Source organism: Macaca thibetana, chromosome 19, assembly GCF_024542745.1.
Source record: "Macaca thibetana thibetana isolate TM-01 chromosome 19, ASM2454274v1, whole genome shotgun sequence".
Taxonomy (NCBI): domain Eukaryota; kingdom Metazoa; phylum Chordata; class Mammalia; order Primates; family Cercopithecidae; genus Macaca; species Macaca thibetana.
The window spans coordinates 40,581,851-40,601,340 of record NC_065596.1 but is presented as its reverse complement, the minus strand read 5'-3'; the positions used below and the strand labels follow the sequence as shown (position 1 = coordinate 40,601,340).

The window sequence follows — 19,490 nt, the reverse complement described above, 5'->3', positions numbered from 1 at the left end:
CATATAATAAATCCTGAAGATTTTACACATCTTGTGTTTTTAATTTTTTTTTTAATTTTAAATTTTTGTCAGTACATAGTAGGTGTGTGTATTTATGGAGTACATGAGATGTTGTGATACAGGCATGCAGTGTGAAATAAGCATATCATGAAGAATGGGATATCCAACCCCTCAAGCATTTATCCTTTGAGTTACAAACATTCCAATGACACTCTTTGTTTTAAAATATACAGTTAGGCCAGGCACAGTGGCTCACACCTGTAATCCCAGCACTTTGGGAGGCCAAGGCAGGCAGATCATTTGAGATCAGGAGTTCAAGACCAGCCTGGCCAACATGAGGAAACCCCATCTCTACTAAAAAATACAAAAATTAGCTGGGTGTGGTGGTGGGTGCCTGTAATCCCAGCTACTCTGGAGACTGAGGCAGGAGAATGACTTGAACCCCACAGCAGAGGTTGCAGTGAGCTAAGATCATGCAACTGCACTCCAGCCTGGGTGACAGCAAAACTCCATCTCAAAAAAAAAAAAAAAAAAAGTACAATTAAGTTCTTATTGACTATAGTCAGCCTGTTGTGCTACCCAATAGTAGGTCTTATTCTTTCTATTTTTTGTACCCATTAACCATCCCCACCTCCCCCTCAGCCTCCCTGTGCCCTTCCCAGCCTTCAGTAATCATCCTTCCACTCTCTATGACCATGAGTTGAATTGTTTTGATTTTTAGATCCACAAATAAGTGAGAACATGCAGTTTGTCTCTCTGTGCCTGGCTTATTTCATGTAGCATAATGACCTCCAGTTCCATTCATGTTGCAGATGACCAGATCTCATTCTTTTTGTGGCTGAATAGTACTCTATTGTGTATATGTACCACATTTTCTTTATCCATTCATCTGTTGACAGACACTTGGGTTGATTCCAAATCTTGACTATTGTGGACAGTGCTGCCGCAAACATGGAGTGCAGATATCTCTTCCATATACTGATTTTCTTTCTTTTCTTTTCTTTTCTTTCTTTTTTTTTTTTTTTTTTTGAGACGGAATTTCGTTCTTGTTGCCCAAGCCGGCAGTGGCACGATCTTGCTCACTGCAACCTCCACCTCCTGGGTTCAAGCGATTCTCCTGCCTCAGCCTCCCAAGTAGCTGGGATTATAGGCGTACACCACCATGCCTAGCTAATTTTTTGTATTTTTAGTAGAAATGGGGTTTCACCACGTCGGCCAGGCTGGTCTGGAACTCTTGACCTCAGGTTATCTGCCCACCTTGGCCTCCCAAAGTGCTGGGATTACAGGCATGAGCCACCGTGCCTGGACTACTGATTTCCTTTCTTGTATATACCCAGCAGTGGTATTGCTGGACCACAGGGTAGCTCCGTTTTTAGTTTTTTGAGGAACCTCCAAACTGTTCTCCATAGTGATTTACATTCACTAATTTACATTCCCAACAAAGTGTCCAAGGGTTCCCTTCTGTTCACATCCTCACTAGCATTTGTTATTGCCTTTTAGATATAAGCCACTTTAACATACACATCTTATTTAAGCTAAGTGCACGAAAATAGTGGAATCAACGTATCTTACAAGACATAACCTACAATAGTATGCAACCAATAACAGTCTGTGTCTTTCTGCCTGCCTGCCTGCCCTCCTTTCTAACTTCCTTCTCTCTTCCTTCTTTCATTTTTATGTATTTATTTATATTGTTTTTGAGATGGGGTCTTGCTCTGTCGCCCAGGCTGGAGTGCAGTGGCGCAATCTCAGCTCACTGCAATCTCCACCTACCAGGTTCAAGCGATTCTCCTGCCTCAGCCTCCCTAGTAGCTGGGACTACAGGCATGCACCATCATGCCCAGCTAATTTCTTTTTTGGGTTTTATTGTTGTTGTTGTTGTTTGTTTTTTTGAGACAGAATCTCACTCTGTCACCCAGGCTGGAGTGCAGGGTCACGATCTCGGCTCACTGCAACCTCTGCCTCCTGGGTTCAAGCTATTATCTTGCCTCAGCCTCCTGAGTAGCTGGGATTACAGGTGTGCACCACCACGCCTGGCTAATTTTTTGTATTTTTAGTAGAGACAGGGTTGTTTTGCCCTGTTGGCTGGGCTGGACTTTTTTTTTTTTTTTTTTTTGAAACGGAATTTCACTCTTGTTGCCCAGGCTGGAGTGCAGTGTCACAATTTCAGCACACTGCAACGTCAGCCTCCTGGGTTCAAGCGATTCTCCTACCTCAGCCCCCAAGTAGCTGGGATTACAGGCACCCGCCACCACGCCCAGCTAATTTTTTGTATTTTTAGTAGAGACGGGATTTCACCATGTTGGCCAGGATGTTCTTGAACTCCTGACCTCAGGTGATTCACCTGCCTCAGCCTCCCAAAGTGCTGGAATTACCACCATGCCCAGTTGGCAGGCTGGTCTTGAACTCCTGGCCTCAAGTGATCAACCCACCTCAGCCTCCCAAAGTGCTGGGATTACAGGTATGAGCCACCACGCCCAGCGTGGACTCGTTGTTGAAAGACATTATTATTTGCCAGGCCCACGTTTGCTGTGTGTTTTGTGTGTTTTGCTATTTCGCTTCCTTTCTTATTTATTTATTTATTTATGTATTGGATGGAACGAAGTTTTGCTCTTGTTGCCTGCCCAGGCTGGAGCGCAATGGCGCGATCTCAGCTCACTGCAACCTCTGCCTCCCGGGTTCAAGCGATTCTCCTGCCTCAGCCTCCTGAGTAGCTGGAATTACAGGCGCCCGCCACCACACCCAGCTAGTTTTTGTATATTTAGTAGAGACTGGGTTTCGCCATGTTAACCAGGCTGGTCTTGAACTTCTGACCTCAGGTGATCCACCCGCCTCGGCCTCCCAAAGTGCTGGGATTACAGGCATGGGCCATCACGCCCAGCCTATTTCGCTTATTTATGGGACCCCACTTAGCTCTTTTCTGCTCATTCCCAGGCCATGGAAGATAGAAGTGTCCTGCTGTCTGCAGACAGTTTTATCTGTAGCCACAGGAGTGCTCAAGAGTATATGAACCGTTAGTCATATAACTGTGCTTATTATGCTTCCTTCATGGCACAGGCCTGCAGCTCTAGATTCTGTCATGCTTCATTACCTCCTTCCTCCAGTGCCCTTCTTCATCTCCTCGTAAATGTCCTTGGCCGGGTATAGTGGCTCAGGCCTGTAATCCCAGTGCTTTGGGAGGCTGAGGCGGGAGGATCACTTCAGACCAGAGGTTTGAGACCAGCCTGGGTAACATAGTGAGATTTTGTCTCTACAAAAAAAAAATATTAAAAATCAAAATTAGGCTGGGTGCAGTGGCTGAGCCTGTCATCCCAACACTTTGGGAGGCCAAGGTGGGCGCATCACGAGGTCAGGACCAGTCTAACCAACATGGTGAAACCCCGTCTCTACTAAAAATACAAAAAAATTAGCCGGGCACAGTGGCAGGCACCTGTAGTCCCAGCTACTCAGGAGGCTGAGGCAGGAGAATGGCGTGAACCCGGGAGGCGGAGCTTGCAGTGAACTGAGATCGCACCACTGCACTCCAGCCTGGGCAAACAGGGTAAGACTCCATCTCAAAAAAAAAATTCTTCAGGCCGGGCGCGGTGGCTCACGCTTGTAATCCCAGCACTTTGGGAGGCCGAGGCGGGCGGATCACAAGGTCAGGAGATCGAGACCACGGTGAAACCCCGCCTCTACTAAAAAAAATACAAAAAAATTAGCTGGGCGCAGTGGCGAGCGCCTGTAGTCCCAGCTACTCAGGAGGCTGAGGCAGAAGAGACTCCGTCTCAAAAAAAAAAAAAATTCTTCTTCATCTCCTCAATATATTTACTGGATGAGTCAGCTTGTCAAAACCTGACCCTACTAATCAATTTTAACTAATCATTTAAAATGGGACAGGTGGGCTGGGCATGGTGGCTCACGCCTGTAATCCCAGCACTTTGGGAGACCAAGGTGGGCAGATCATGAGGTCAGGAGGTTGAGACCAGCCTGGCCAACATGATAAAGCTCCGTCTCTACTAAAAATACAAAAAATTAGCCGTGCATGGTGGCATGCGCCTGTAGTCCCAGCTCTTCGGGAGACTGAGGCAGGAGAATTGCTTGAACCTGGGAGGCGGGGGTTGCAGTAAGCCAAGATTGCACCACTGCACTCCAGCCCGGGCGACAGAGTGAGACTCTGTCTCAAGAAAAAAAAAAAAAAAAAAGGGACAGGAGGCTGAGCACAGTGGCTCATACCTGTAATCCCAACACTGTGGGAGAACGAGAGGGTTAGATCACTTGAGGTCAGGAGTTCACAACCAGCCTGGCCAACATGGTGAAACCCCATCTCTATTAAAACTACAAAAATTAGGGGCCGGGCATGGTGGCTCACGCCTGCAATCCCAACACCTTGGGAGGCCGAGGCAGGTAGATCACCTGAGGTCAGGTGTTCAAAACCAGCCTGGCCAACATGGTGAAACCCCGTCTCTACTAAAGATACAAAAATTAGCCAGGAGTGGTGGCATGCGCCTGTAATCCCAGTTACTCTGGAGGCTGAGGCAGGAGAATCACTTGAACCCGGGAGGTGGAGGTTGCGGTGAGCCGAGATTGTGCCACTGCACTCCAGCCTGGGCGACAGAGTGAGACTATGTCTCAAAAAATAAGAAATAAAAAAATTAGCCAGGCGTGGTGGCATGCACCTGTAATCCCAGCTACTTGGGAGGCTGAGGCAGGAGAATCACTTGAACCTGGAAGGCGGAGGTTGTAGTGAGCCGAAATCATGCCACTGCACTCTGGCCTGGGCAACAGGGAGAGACTGCATCTCAGAAACCAAACAAAAAAACAAAACAAAGCATAAGAAAAACAACAACAACAAAATGGTAAAAGACAGGCACTGTGGCTCGACTTTTAATCCCAGCGCTTTGGAAGGCCAAGGTGGGAGGATTGCTTGAGCCCAGAAGTTTGAGACCAGCCTGGACAATATAGCAAGACCTCACCTCTACAAAAAATAATTTTTAACAAAAATAGCTTAGTATGGTGACATGTGCCTGTAGTCCCAGTCACTTGGGAGGCTGAGGTGGGAGGATTGCTTGAGCTCAGGAATTTGAGGCAACAGTGAGCCATGATTGCACCACTGCACTCCAGCCTGGGTGACAGAGCAAGATTCTGTGTCTTAAAAAAATTGGAGGCCGGGCGCGGTGGCTCAAGCCTGTAATCCCAGCACTTTGGGAGGCCGAGACGGGCGGATCACGAGGTCAGGAGATCGAGACCATCCTGGCTAACACGGTGAAACCCCGTCTCTACTAAAAATTACAAAACACTAGCCGGGTGAGGTGGCGGGTGCCTGTAGTCCCAGCTACTCGGGAGGCTGAGGCAGGAGAATGGCGTGAACCCGGGAGGCGGAGCTTGCAGTGAGCCGAGATCTGGCCACTGCACTCCAGCCTGGGTGACAGAGCAAGACTCCGTCTCAAAAAAAAAAAAAAAAAAAAAAAAAAAAAATTGGGCCAGGCACAGTGGCCCACACCTATAATCCCAGCACTTTGGTAGGTCAAGGTGGGTGGATCACTTGAGTCCGGGAATTCAAGACCAGCCTGGACAACATAGTGAGACCCATCTCTACAAAAAATAAAAAATTAGCTGGGTATGGTGGTGCACACCTTTAGTGCCAGCTACTTGGGAGGCTGAGGCAGGGGGATAGCTTGAGTTGGGAGGTCAAGGCTCCCGTGAGCTACGATTGCGCCACCACACTCCAACCTGGGTGACAGAGTGAGACCCTGTCTCAAATAATAAATAAAGGCATGTCCAGTCATTATGTGCCTCCTAATGGGATGCTACAGGAAGTACACACCACCATCCCTGATATATTAATGCCCTTCCCTCGAAAATGGAAGTCAGACCCCCAGATCTAACTGCTATTTCACAGGGAATATGGAAATTAAGCACCTGTGAAACTACGTCACGAAGATGCAATCCGTCAAATCCAGAAGGTGGGAACTCTACTAATTCAAATGTTTCTTTTTTTTTTTTTTTTTTTTGAGACGGAGTCTCACGCTGTTGCCCAGGCTGGAGTGCAGTGGCGCGATCTCGGCTCACTGCAAGCTCCGTCTCCTGGGTTCACGCCATTCTCCTGCCTCAGCCTCCTGAGTAGCTAGGACTACAGGCGCCCGCCACCGCGCCCGGCTAATTTTTTGTATTTTTAGTAGAGACGGGGTTTCACTGTGGTCTCGATCTCCTGACCTTGTGATCCGCCCGCCTCGGCCTCCCAAAGTGCTGGGATTACAGGCTTGAGCCACCGCGCCCGGCCTCTTTTTTTTTTTTTTTTTTTTTTTTTTTGAGATGGAGTTTCGCTCTTGTTGCCCAGGCTGGAGTGCAGTGTCGTGATCTCGGCTCACTGAAGCCTCTGCCTCCCAGGTTCAAGCAATTCTCTTGCCTCAGCCTCCTGAGTAGCTGGGATTACAGGCATACACCACCACACCCAGCTAATTTTGTATTTTTAGTAGAGACGGGGTTTCTCCATGTTGGTGAGGCTGGTCTCAAACTCCCAACCTCAGGTGATCCGCCCACCTCGGAGAAACCCCGTCTCTACTAAAAATACACAAAAATTAGCTGAATGTGGTGGTGGGTGCCTGTAATCCCAGCTACTTGGGAGGCTGAGGCAGGAGAATCACTTGAACTCAGGACGCAGAGGTTGTGGTGAGCTGAGATCGCGCCATTGCACTCTAGCCTGGGCAACAAGAGTGAAACTCCATCTCAAAAAAAAAAAAAAAATTGAGAACATTGGGGCAATTAGAACTTAATCTGTTGATTGGGAAATTATTGATACATTAATTAAGTATGATAATGATATTCTGAGTATTATGTGTTTTTCTTTTTTTTTTTTTTTTTTTGAGATGGAGTCTTGCTCTGTTGCCCAGACTGGAGTGCAGTGGCACCATCTCGGCTCATTGCAAACTCCACCTCCCGAGTTCATGCCATTCTCCTGCCTCAGCCTCCCGAGTAGCTGGGACTACAGGTGCCCACCACCATGCCTGGCTAATTTTTTGTATTTTTCGTAGAGATGAGGTCTCACCGTGTTAGCCAGGATGGTCTTGATCTCCTGACCTCGTGATCCGCCCGCCTCAGCTTCCCAAAGTGCTGGGATTACAGGCGTGAGCCACCGCGCCCGGCTATTATATGTTTTTCTAAGAGAAGTCAATTATCTGTTGGATACTAAAGTATCTGTGGGTGAAGTATTATGATGTGTGGCATGTGAGATTTGCCTCACAGTACATGGGGAGTAAAAGATAGAAGGGAAGAGATGAAACAGGGTGCACCTTGTTAGCTGTTGAAGCAGACTGATGCATATAGGGGGTCATTACTGTATACTTTTGTACTTTTGTGCATTCTGAAAATTTTCATAATAAAAAGTGGAAAAACGTTTCTTAATATACCCAAATGTGTGGGTTTATTGTTTCAGGGACTGGTGACATTCAGGGACGTGGCTATAGAGTTCTCTCTGGAAGAATGGAAGTGCCTGGAACCTGCTCAGAGGGACTTGTACAGGGAGGTGACTCTGGAGAACTTTGGTCACTTGGCCTCACTAGGTAAGGAGATTGTATCGCACAGGCCAGACGGAAAGCAAGGCACTGGGGACTACAACCATGGGGTGCTGTTTCCATCTCTGCCTAAATGGGTGAGGAGAGGAAACTGTCACGGGAGATGCTACAAACTACAGCCATGGAGAGGGGACCAGCCAGCAATTGCTGTAGCTACTTCCAGAGCTCCTGGGTTAAAGTAGGGAGAGAGAGGGGTAAGAAATGCCCAGTGCTCGCTCTCCTCCTGTCCGCTGATCTCCAGCTGATGCTTTTTGTCTGCCAAAGCCAATGAGAACCCAGAGGGCATGGGTAATGCAGTTCTTACAGTGAGCTGTTGGGATCCCAGAGCTGGGCACAGAACAAGGCCAGAAGCATCAAGGAATAGATTGGAGGGGAAGGAGGAGTTCATGGAGAGTGGTCACCACACATCTACTCCACATAATTCAGGACTACCCTTCTGGAATTTCTGGTTTCTTCATTGTGAATTTCTAGGGTAACTTACAACTTTCTGACTGAATTTCTGGTGACTGAAAAATTGTTTTGTCCTTTGTGGAATTGGAAACAAGTCATTCCACTGGGCACCTAGGTCTTCCCATCCTTCAGACAACCTTCCGCCTGCCTTGTGATTGCGTCTTTTCCATGGTGACCAGGGAACTGGGTTTGGATTTTGGAGCAGTCTCATCACACCCCGTTTCTTTTCCTGTAAACAGGACTCTCCATTTCTAAGCCTGATGTCGTCTCCTTATTGGAGCAAGGGAAAGAGCCCTGGATGATTGCAAATGATGTGACAGGACCATGGTGCCCAGGTGAGCGAGGGCTGGTTTCGACAGGGGGAGGTCCCTGGGTGCGTCGACTGACAGGAGCAACTTGAGTTACTGTGGGAAGTTGCCTCAAAGCCCTACTGTGGAAGAAAGGCCTGAAATGTGAAGATGTGGCGAGTAAAGACCTTATTAGCATCAGCTCCCAAGAGAACCTTGGCCTACTCCCATTAATTCATCTCTCTTCTCTGTTCTCTCACATTTTCCTTCCTTTTTAAAAAGAGATGTACCTATTTCTTCCCCAGTGGCCACCTTTTTACCTGTACTTTGTATCCTTTTTTTTAGAGGCAGAATCTCACTCTGTCATCCATGCTGGAGTGCAGTGGCATGATCACAGCTCACTGCAGCCTCCATCTCCTGGGCTTAAGCGATCCTCCCACTTTGGGAGGCCAAAGTGAGATTACAGGTGTGAGCCACAGTACCCAGCCAGATCCTTTTTTCTACAAGTATCTTCATCCCTTAGAAAACTTATTTTCTTGACCAGGCATGGTGGCTCATGCGTGTAATCCCAGCACTTTGGGAGGCTGAGGTGGGTGTATCACCTGAGGTCAGGAGTTCAAGACCACCCTGGCCAACATGGTAAAATCCCGTCTCTACTAAAAGTACAAAAATTAGCTGGGCATGGTGGCGGGTGCCTGTAATTCCAGCTACTTGGGAGGCTGAGGCAGGAGAATCTCTTGAACCCGGGAGGCAGAGGTTGCAGTGAGCTGAGATTACGCCATTGCATTCCAGCCAGAGTGACAAAAGTGAAACTCTATCTCCAAAAACAAACCAAAAAAACATTTTCTTGGCTGGACACGGTGGCCCACACCTGTAATCTCAGCACTTTGGGAGGCCGAGGTGGGCAGATCACTTGAAGCCAGGAGTTCAAGACCAGCCTGGCCAACATGGTGAAACCCCATCTCTCCTAAAAATACAGAAATTAGCCGGGCATGGTGGCCGGTGCCTGTAACCCCAGCTACTCAGGAGGCTAAGGCAGGAGAATTGCTTGAACCCAGGAGACAGAGGTTGCAGTGAGCCGAGATTGTGCCACTGCACTCCAGCCTCTGCAACAGTAATTCAGCCATTCATTTATTCTCTTAACTTTTGAGCGGTAGGGTTGTGTAGTGGTTGAGGGCACAGACACTGGAGTCAGACTGCCTGAGTTCAAATCCTGGCGCTGCCACTTAGTAGCTCTGTGAGTTTGCATAAATTACTTAAATTCTCTGTGCTTCAGTTTCCTCCTTGGCAAATGGTATAAAAATATTGCCGTTAGGCTGGACGTGGTACCTCACCCCTGTAATCCCAGCACTTTGGGAGGCCAAGGTGGGCGGATCACTGGAGGTCGGGAGTTCAAGACCAGTTTGGCCAACATGGTAAAACTCCTTTTATATTTTGTAAAAATACAAAAATAAGCTGTGCATGGTGGCACACATCTGTGATCCCAGCTACTCTGGAGGCTGAGGCATGAGAATCGCTTGAATCTGGGAGGAGGAGGTTGCAGTGAGCCGAGATCACACCATTACACTCCAGCCTGTACAACAGAGGGAGACTCTGTCTCAAAAAAAAAAAAAAAAAAAAAAAAAAAAAAGAGTTGCTGTTATATGAAACATAGTGTGAAAGTGCCCAGAAAGGCAATTGTGATGACTACATAAATGTTAGTGAGTATTCTCGATTGGCACTTGGTGGACAGTATTGGAATCTGTGAATCCTGAATCACCAGTGACCCTTTCCTAACTTCTCCGCTATTGTTGTCTTTTTTATTTTTTTATTTTTATTTTTTTTGAGACGGAGTCTCGCTCTGTCGCCCAGGCTGAAGTGCAGTGGCCGGATCTCGGCTCGTAAGCTCCGCCTCCTGGGTTCACGCCATTCTCCTGCCTCAGCCTCCCGAGTAGCTGGGACTACAGGCGCCCGCCACCTCGCCCGGCTAGTTTTTTGTATTTTTTAGTAGAGACGGGGTTTCACTGTGTTAGCCAGGATGGTCTCAATCTCCTTACCTTGTGATCTGCCCACCTCGGCCTCCCAAAGTGCTGGGATTACAGGTGTGAGCCCCATGCCCAGCCTGTTGTTGTCATTTTTATTTTTCATCTAGGATCATTTTCTCTCTATCTAAAGAAGACTCTTAAAGTTTCCCTCAGTTTTTGGCCACACGAAAAGACTGGTTTTTTTTTTTTTTTTTTTCTTTAAAACTGACATTTATCAGCCTGAACAGCATAGCAAGACCCCTTCTCCTTTTTTTTTTTTTTTTTTTTTTGAGACAGAGTCTCACTCTGTCGCCCAGGCTGGAGTGCAGTAGCGCGATCTCGGCTCACTGCAAGCGCCGCCTCCCGGGTTCACGCCATTCTCCTGCCTCAGCCTCCCGAGTAGCTGGGACTACAGGTGCCCGCCACAGCACCTGGCTAATTTTTTGTATTTTTAGTAGAGACGGGGTTTCACTGTGTCAGCCAGGATGGTCTCGATCTCCTGACCTCATGATCCGCCTGCCTCGGCCTCCCAAAGTGCTGGGATTACAGGCGTGAGCCACCGCGCCCGGCTACAAGACCCCTTCTCTACAAAAAATACAAAAATTAGCCAGGCAAGGTGGCACACACCTGTAGTCCCAGCTAATCAAGAGGCTGAGGCAGGAGAATCACTAGAGCCTGGGAGATCAAGGCTGCGGTGAGCTATGATCGTGCCACTGCGCTCCAGCCTGGGTGACAGAGCAACACTCCATTTCAAAATAAATAAATAAATAAAAATTTTTTGTTGTTTTTTTCTGAGACGGTATCTCGCTCTGTCACCCACGCTGGAGTGCAGTGGTGCGATCTCAGCTCACTGCAGCCTCTGCCTCCCGGGTTCAAGTAATTCTCCTGTCTCAGTCTCCTGAGTAGCTAGGATTACAGGTGCACACTACCACGCCTGGCTAATTTTCGTATATTCGGTAGATATGGGGTTTCACTATGTTGGCCAGGCTGGTCTGAAACTCCTGAGCTCGAGTGACCTGCCCACCTCAGCCTCCCAAAGTGCTGGGATTACAGGCATGAGCCACCACACCCAGCCAGCTGATCCTCTTAATGAGTAGTTTTTTGTAAATTGTCTCTCACTTCGTGTTTGTCTAATGTTTTCTCACAGTGAGATTCTGCATTTTAGCAAGAATATCACAGAAGTGATGTTGTGTTCTTCTCTGTGTATCACATATCAAACATCAACATGCCATATTACTGGTGCTGTTCATTTTGATCACTTGGTAAGATAGGTGCTGTTCGCACTTTGGGAGGCCAAGGCGGGTGGATCACAAGGTCAGGAGTTCGAGACCAGCCTGGCCAATATGGTGAAACCCTGTCTCCACTAAAAATACAAAAATTAGCTGGGTGTGGTGGCGGGTGCCTGTAGTCCCAGCTACTCGGGAGTCTGAGGCAGGAGAATCGCTTGAACCCGGGAAGCAGAGGTTGCAGTGAGCCAAGATTGCGCCACTGTACTCCAGCTTGGGCAACAGAGTGAGACTCCGTCTCAGGAAAAAAAAAAAAAAAGATAGATGCTGTTCACTTTGATCACTTGGTAAATAGGGCCTCTCTTGTTTCTCACCTGTAAAGTTTCCATTTGTAATTGATAAATATCTTATGGCGAAATACTTCCACACTAGGCAAATGTGCTGCTTTTCCTCCTTCCACCCCCTGATTTTGGCATCCATCACTAGACCTTGTCTGCACCAGCTATTACTCTGTCACTTGCCTAATGTTGATTTTCTGTGTCCCTTATATCTTCACCATTTATTAATTGGAATTCTTTGGTAAGGAAGAGCTGTCCCTAGCCCTCTCCTATTCACTTATTTTTGTTTTGTTTTGTTTTTATTTTTGTTTTTGAGACGGAGTCTTGCTCTGTCGCCAGGCTGGAGTGCAGTGGTGCGACCTCTGCTCACTGCAAGCTCTGCCTCCCGGGTTCACGCCGTTCTCCTGCCTCAGCCTCCCGAGTAGCTATGACTACAGGCTCCCGCCACCACACCTGGCTAATTTTTTGTATATTTAGTAGAGACGGGGTTTTACCATGTTAGCCAGGATGGTCTTGATCTCCTGACCTTGTGATCCACCCACCTCAGCCTCCCAAAGTGCTGGGAGTACAGGCGTGAGCCACTTTTCCTGGCCTCCCATTCATTTATTCATTCAATGATTTCTTTATATCGTGATGAGTTCATGGGTATTTATTTTATTCTATGGGCTATAGTCACTACTTTCATGGTTTATTTCCTTGCTCCAATTGTTCAGGCTTTGGCCCTTGAGAACTCCTTAAGCTTGGCTCCTGGGTTCTCTCAACACGCCCTCATTCTCTTTTGTGTACTTCCATGTTTTCTGGTACCACAGCATGTTCCATGGTTATTTCAGATTTTTCTTGCCTCAGCCCTTAAATCAGCCAGTTCTCAAAAGAGTGCTGGCTCCTTTTATTGAAAAATGGTCCGGGAGGCAGAGGTTGCAGAGAGCTGAGATCGCCCCACTGCACTCCAGCCTGGGCAACAAGAACGAGACTCCATCTCAGGAAAAAAAAAAAAAAAAAAAATGGTAGGAAATCGTATCTTTGAAGTTTTTCTAAGCAAAGCAAGACCTTAAGATCTTTACCATCATTTACTTCCCTGTGCCCTAGACCAGGGGTTGGCAAACTGCAATCTGTGGGTCAAATAAATGCAGTCCATAACCAGTTTTTCATACAGCCCTAGAGCCAAGAACAGTTTTGGTTTTTTTTTTTTTTTTTTTTTTTTTTGAGACGGAGTCTCGCTCTGTCGCCCAGGCTGAAGTGCAGTGGCCGAATCTCGGCTCACTGCAAGCTCCGCCTCCCAGGTTCACGCCATTCTCCTGCCTCAGCCTCCCAAGTGGGACTACAGGCGCCCGCCACCTCGCCCGGCTAGTTTTTTGTATTTTTTAGTAGAGACGGGGTTTCACCATGTTAGCCAGGATGGTCTCGATCTCCTGACCTTGTGATCCACCCATCTCGGCCTCCCAAAGTGCTGGGATTACAGGCTTGAGCCACCGGGCCTCGGCCTCAGTTTTGGTATTTTGAAAGTGTTTTAAAAAAAAAAAAAGAATATGCTATAGAGACTTTATGTATTCCACAAACCCTAAAACATTTACCATCGGGCCCTTCACAGAAAAAGTTTGCTTTTATGGTTTTTTTTTGAGACAGAGCCTCACTCTGTCGCCCACGCTGAAGTGCAGTGGCACGATCTCAGCTCATTGCAACCTCAGCCTCCCAGGTTCAAGTAATTTTCCAGTGTCAGCTTCCCAAGTTCCCAAGTAGTTGGGACTACAGGAGTGTGCCACCACACCCAGCTAATTTTTGTATTTTCAGTAGAGACAGGATTTCGCCAAGTTGGCCGGGCTGGTCTCAAACTCCTGACCTCAAGTGATCCACCCACCTAGGCCTCCCAAAGCTCCCAAAGTGCTGGAATTACAGGCATGAGTCACTGCACCTGGCCTTCCCACTTTCACTTCTAAGGACCCTTGTGAATACATTGTGTCCACCCAGATAAACCAGGATAATCTCGCCATCTCATGGTGGTCAACTGATTCGCATTTTTTTTTTTTTTTTTTTTTTGAGATGGAGTTTCGTCTTTGTTGCCCAAGCTGGAGTGCAATGGTGAGATCTCTGCTCACCACAACCTCCACCTCCCGGGTTCAAGTGATTCTCCTGCCTCAGCCTCCTGAGTAGCTGGGATTACAGGCACCCACCACCACACCCAGCTAATTTTGTATTGTTGGTAGAGACGGGGTTTCTCCATGTTGGTCAGACTGGTTTTGAACTCCTGACCTCAGGTGATCCACCCTCCTCGGCCACACAAAGTGCTGAGATTACAGGCATGAGCCACTGAGCCCTGCCCTAGTTAGCAATCTGAATTCGAACTCCCCTTGCTGTGTGACATACCACTCATAGGTTCTAGGAATAAAGACACAGACATCTTTGAGTGCCGTTATCCCACCTACCACATTCTGTGTGTGTTTTTTTGAGCAAAGTTAATTGAATATGTATAAATTAACAATGTATGGATGGGCGCAGTGGCACACGCCTGTAATCCCAGCACTTTGGGAGACCGATAGGCGGATTACTTGAGGTCAAGAGTTCGAGACCAGTCTGGCCAACATGGCAAAACCCCATCTCTACTAAAAATACAAAAATTAGCCAGGTGTGGTGGCAGGCACCTGTAATCCCAGCTACTCAGGGGGCTGAGACAAGAGAATCGCTTGAACCTGGGAGGCGGAGGTTGCAAGGAACAAGATCAATCGCGTGTCTTTACTCTAGCCTTGGTAACAGAACAAGATTCCATCTCAAAAACAAAACAAAACAAAACAAAAACAAGTTTATGCGTATGACTCTACTGTAATTCCATATTAAAATATTAAGCCTGCCGGGCGCGGTGGCTCAAGCCTGTAATCCCAGCACTTTGGGAGGGCGAGATAGGCAGATCACGAGGTCAGGAGATGGAGACCATCCTGGCTAACACGGTGAAACCCGTCTCTACTAAAAAATACAAAAGAAAAACTAGCCGGGCGAGGTGGCGGGCGCCTGTAGTCCCAGCTACTCGGGAGGCTGAGGCAGGAGAATGGCGTGAACCCGGGAGGCGGAACTTGAGTGAGCCGAGATCCGGCCACTGCACTCCAGCCTGGGCGACAGAGCAAGACTCCATCTCAAAAAATAAATAAATAAAAATAAAATATTAAGCCTATTGCTGTTGATTCCACAAAAGTGTTCTTGTCTTTCACAGAATATTTGCTTGTTGTGTTTTCTAATTCCTTGCAGTTCTGAAAGAATAACAATCTTTTATTAATTAGATTTTTAAAAATTGGGATAAAATATACGTTACATAAGGGGCCGGGCGTGGTGGCTCATGCCTGTAATCCCAGCACTCTGGGAGGCCAAGGTGGGCAGATCGCCTGAGGTCAGGAGTTCCAGGCCAGCCTGGCCAGCATGGTGAAACCCCGTCTCTACTAAAAATACAAAAATTACCCAGGCGTGGCGGTAGGCACCTGTAGTCCCAGCTACTCGGGAGGCTGAGGCAGGAGAATCGCTTGAACCCGGGAGGCGGAGGTTGCAGTCAGCTGAGATCACACCACTGCACTCCAGCCTGGGCGACAGAGTGAGACTCTGTCTCAAAAAAAAAAAAAAAAAAAAAAAAAGAGAGAGAGTGTGTGAGTTTTCATCTGAGACCTTAAGGATGAGAAAAGCAGCAAAAAGCCCAGGACAGGATTCTTGAGAGATGGAAGAACCTGATGAGAGATCTGAGATGGAAAAGGCCTAGATGTATTTTACATGCTCATAGATGGCTGGTGGTTTTGTAGACCGGGAGGAAAGGGGAGAATATTCAATGTGAAGAGGACCTGCTCTTGCTGAGACAGAGTGGTGACAGAAACAAGCAGGGACCTGCTTTGCCAAGAGCCCTGAGAGCCATGGCAGTGAGTTTGTAATTTTTTTTGTTTGTTTGTTTGAGACAGAGTTTTGCTCTGTCGCCCATGCTGGAGTGCAGTGGTGCAGTCTCAGCTCACCACAACTTCTGCCTCCCGGATTCAAGTGATTCTCCTGCCTCAGCCTCCCAAGTGTTGGGATTACAGGCATGCGCCACCACGGCCGGCTAATTTTGTATTTTAGTAGAGACGGTGTTTCTCCATACTGGTCAGGCTGATCTCGAACACCTGACCTCAGGTGATCCACCCACCTCGGTCTCCCAAAGTGCTGTGATTACAGACGTGAGCTACCGCACCCAGCTTCTTTTTTTTTTTTTTTTTTCTGAGATGGACTCTTACTCTGTCCCCCAGGCTGGCATGAAGTGGTGCCATCTTGGCTCACTGCAACCTCTGCCTCTTAGGTTCAAGTGATTCTTGTGTCTCGGTCTCCCAAGTAGCTGGGATTATAGGCACCTGCCACCATGCCTGCTAATTTTTGTATTTTTTAGTAGAGAAGGGTTTCTCCATGTTGTCCGGGCTGGTCTTGAACTCCTGACCTCAAGCGATCCACTTGCCTTGGACTCCCAAAGTGCTGGGATTAAGGCATGAGCCACTTTGCCTGGCCTTTGGAATTAATTCTAAATGCACCGAAATGGGAAGGCAGTGAAATGTTTAAGCAGAGATTTTCATTTTGATTGACATCAATTTTATGTGGAAATATAGATTTCCACATAAGTGTTGAAAATATAGATGCCTTATTTACATGAAATGTCCAGAACAGGCAAATTTATAGAGACAAAATTAGTAGCTTTCTGCCAGTAATGGTTGCCAGGGACTGGAGGGAATAGGGAATGGGGAGCGACTGCTTAATGGGCAGGGGTTTCTATTTGGAGTGATACAAATGTTCTCCGCCAGGGGAGGTGGCTCACACCTGTAATCTCAGCACTTTGGGAGGCCAGGGCGGGTAGATTGTTTGAGGTCAGGAGTTCGAGACCAGCCTGGCCAATATGGTGAAAGCCCATCTCTACTAAAAATACAAAAATTAGCCGGGAGTGGTGGCGCATGCCTGTAATCCCAGCTACTCAGGAGGCTGAGGCAGGAGAATCACTTGAACCCAAGAGGCGGAGGTTGCAGTAAGCCAAGATTGTACCAATGCACTCCAGCCTGGGAGACAGAGCAAGACTCTGTCTCAAAACAGAAAACAAATTGAGAACCCCTGGCTTAATCTGTCTTCTTGCTCCCTTCTGGCACCGTGTGAGCTCTTCACATAGTGTGCTTTCATGTACTTTTTTGAAATTGTATAATATTTGAGATGTATATAAGCCATTCACTTTCTATGGTTGTTATTATTTTTTTTTCTGAGACGGAGTCTTGCTCTGTCACCCAGGTTGGAGTGCAGTGGCGTGATCTTGGCTCAACCTCTGCCTCCCGGGTTCAAGCGATTCTCCTGCCTTAGCCTCCCCAGTAGCTGGGATTACAGGCGCCCACCACCATGTCCGGCTAATTTTTGTATTTTTAATAGAAATGGGGTTTCACCGTCTTGGCCAGGTGAACTCCCGACCTTGTGATCCACCTGCCTCAGCCTCCCAAAGTGCTGGGATTACAGATGTGAGCCACCGCACCCGGCCTCTATAGAATTTTTTATTTCTCATAGAAAAGGAGCACAGCTTGTATTTATCTTTTTCTTATTTTTCAGACTTGGAGTCCAGGTGTGAGAAATTTTTACAAAAAGATATTTTTGAAATCGGGGCATTCAACTGGGAGATAATGGAAAGCCTTACATGCTGTGACCTGGAGGGCTCCGATTTTAGAGCTGACTGGGAATGCGAAGGCCAGTTTGAGAGACAAGTCAATGAAGAGTGCTATTTTAAGCAAGTGAACGTCGCCTATGGACATATGCCCGCGTTCCAGCATCACAGGTCTCACACTGGGAGCAGGGAGACTGGTGAGAAACTGATGGAATGTCGGGAATGCGGGAAAGCATTTAGCCGCGGCTCACACCTTATTCAACATCAGAAAACTCACACTGGTGAAAAACCCTTCGGGTGTAAGGAATGTGGGAAGGCCTTCAGCCGTGCCTCACACCTTGTTCAGCATCAGAGAATTCACACAGGTGAGAAACCTTATGACTGTAAGGACTGTGGGAAGGCCTTCGGTCGTACGTCAGAACTTATTCTGCATCAGAGACTTCATACTGGTGTCAAACCTTATGAATGCAAAGAATGTGGGAAGAGCTTTAGGCAGCATTCCCAGCTGATTCTGCATCAAAGAACTCACACAGGCGAAAAACCCTATGTATGTAAAGACTGTGGCAAGGCTTTCATTCGTGGCTCCCAACTCACTGTGCATCGGAGAATCCACACAGGCGCCAGACCCTATGAGTGTAAAGAATGCGGGAAAGCCTTTAGACAGCATTCCCAGCTGACCGTCCACCAGCGCATCCACACTGGTGAGAAACCCTACGAGTGTAAGGAATGCGGAAAGGGCTTTATTCACAGCTCAGAAGTTACTCGACATCAAAGAATTCATTCTGGGGAGAAACCCTATGAGTGTAAGGAATGTGGGAAGGCCTTTAGACAGCACGCCCAGCTCACACGACATCAGAGAGTCCACACTGGCGACAGACCCTATGAATGTAAGGACTGCGGGAAGGCATTCAGTCGTAGCTCATACCTCATTCAACATCAAAGAATTCATACAGGCGACAAACCCTACGAATGTAAGGAATGCGGGAAGGCCTTTATTCGTGTTTCACAACTGACTCATCATCAGCGAATCCACACTTGCGAGAAACCCTATGAATGCAGGGAGTGTGGAATGGCCTTTATTCGTAGTTCACAACTTACCGAACATCAGAGAATTCATCCCGGTATCAAACCTTACGAATGTAGAGAGTGTGGCCAGGCATTTATTCTTGGTTCACAACTCATTGAACACTACAGAATTCATACTGGTTAGAAAGCCTCGAGTGTGAGTGATAAAGAGAAGCTTTTATGTGGAGTTCACATCTGGCTCAGTACTAGGTAATTTTTAATGTAGTGTAATTAATGTCAGAAAACACCTGTCACTTCCATGATAGAACATGAGAAAACTCACACCCAAAGAAAATTCAATAAATGTGGGAATTCTTTTTGCCTCACTCAGTGTTTCCTAAGCATCAGATAATCTGTGCTAAAAAAAAAAAAAAAAAAAAAAGGAATACAGAAAAGCTGCTTCTTGCCATTCAAAATATGTTAAGTTTCTGAGAATTTCTAACACAAAATGACCCTATTAAAAGATTCTGTGGCCAGGCACGGTGGCTCACACCTGTAATCCCAGCGCTTTCGGAGGTCGAGGCTGGCAGATCATTTGAGGTCAGGAGTTTGATACCAGCCTGGCCAATGTGGTGAAACCCCGTATCTACTAAAAATACAAAAATTAGCCAGGCATGGTGGCAGGTGCCTGTAATCCCAGCTACTCAGGAGGCTGAGGCAGGAAAATCATTTGAACCCAGGAGGCGGAGGTTGCAACAAGCCGAGATCACACCATTGCATTCCAGCCTGGGTGACCAGGGCAAAACTCTGTCTCAAAAAAAAAAAAAAGATTCTGTGACTGTGCCTTTCATCATGGCATATACCTTACTTAGCAGTGCTCACTTCCCCTGATTATGGACTACATAGCATAATTGGGCAAGTTATGCAATCTCTTTGTCCCTCAGTTTACTTTTTTTTTGGTGAGACAAAGTCTAGCTCTGTCACCAGGTTGGAGTGCAGTGTTGC

The 19,490-nt window shown here is 47.3% G+C and overlaps 2 protein-coding genes across 11 annotated transcripts in view; both read left to right on the top strand.

Moving 5' to 3' along the window:
* ZNF565 (zinc finger protein 565) overlaps positions 1–18,940 on the top strand; it is a 38,786-nt gene extending 19,846 nt beyond the window's left edge. For all 3 annotated transcript variants that reach the window (XM_050769070.1, XM_050769069.1, XM_050769071.1), the window contains 3 exons: positions 7,415–7,541; positions 8,243–8,338; positions 17,429–18,940. In XM_050769070.1, coding sequence (XP_050625027.1) covers positions 7,415–7,541; positions 8,243–8,338; positions 17,429–18,690 — 1,485 coding nt within the window. In that variant the 3' untranslated portion in view covers positions 18,691–18,940. The remainder of the gene's footprint in view (positions 1–7,414; positions 7,542–8,242; positions 8,339–17,428) is intronic.
* LOC126942129 (60S ribosomal protein L37-like) overlaps positions 1–19,490 on the top strand; it is a 303,593-nt gene that overhangs the window by 184,773 nt on the left and 99,330 nt on the right. The window lies entirely within an intron of this gene.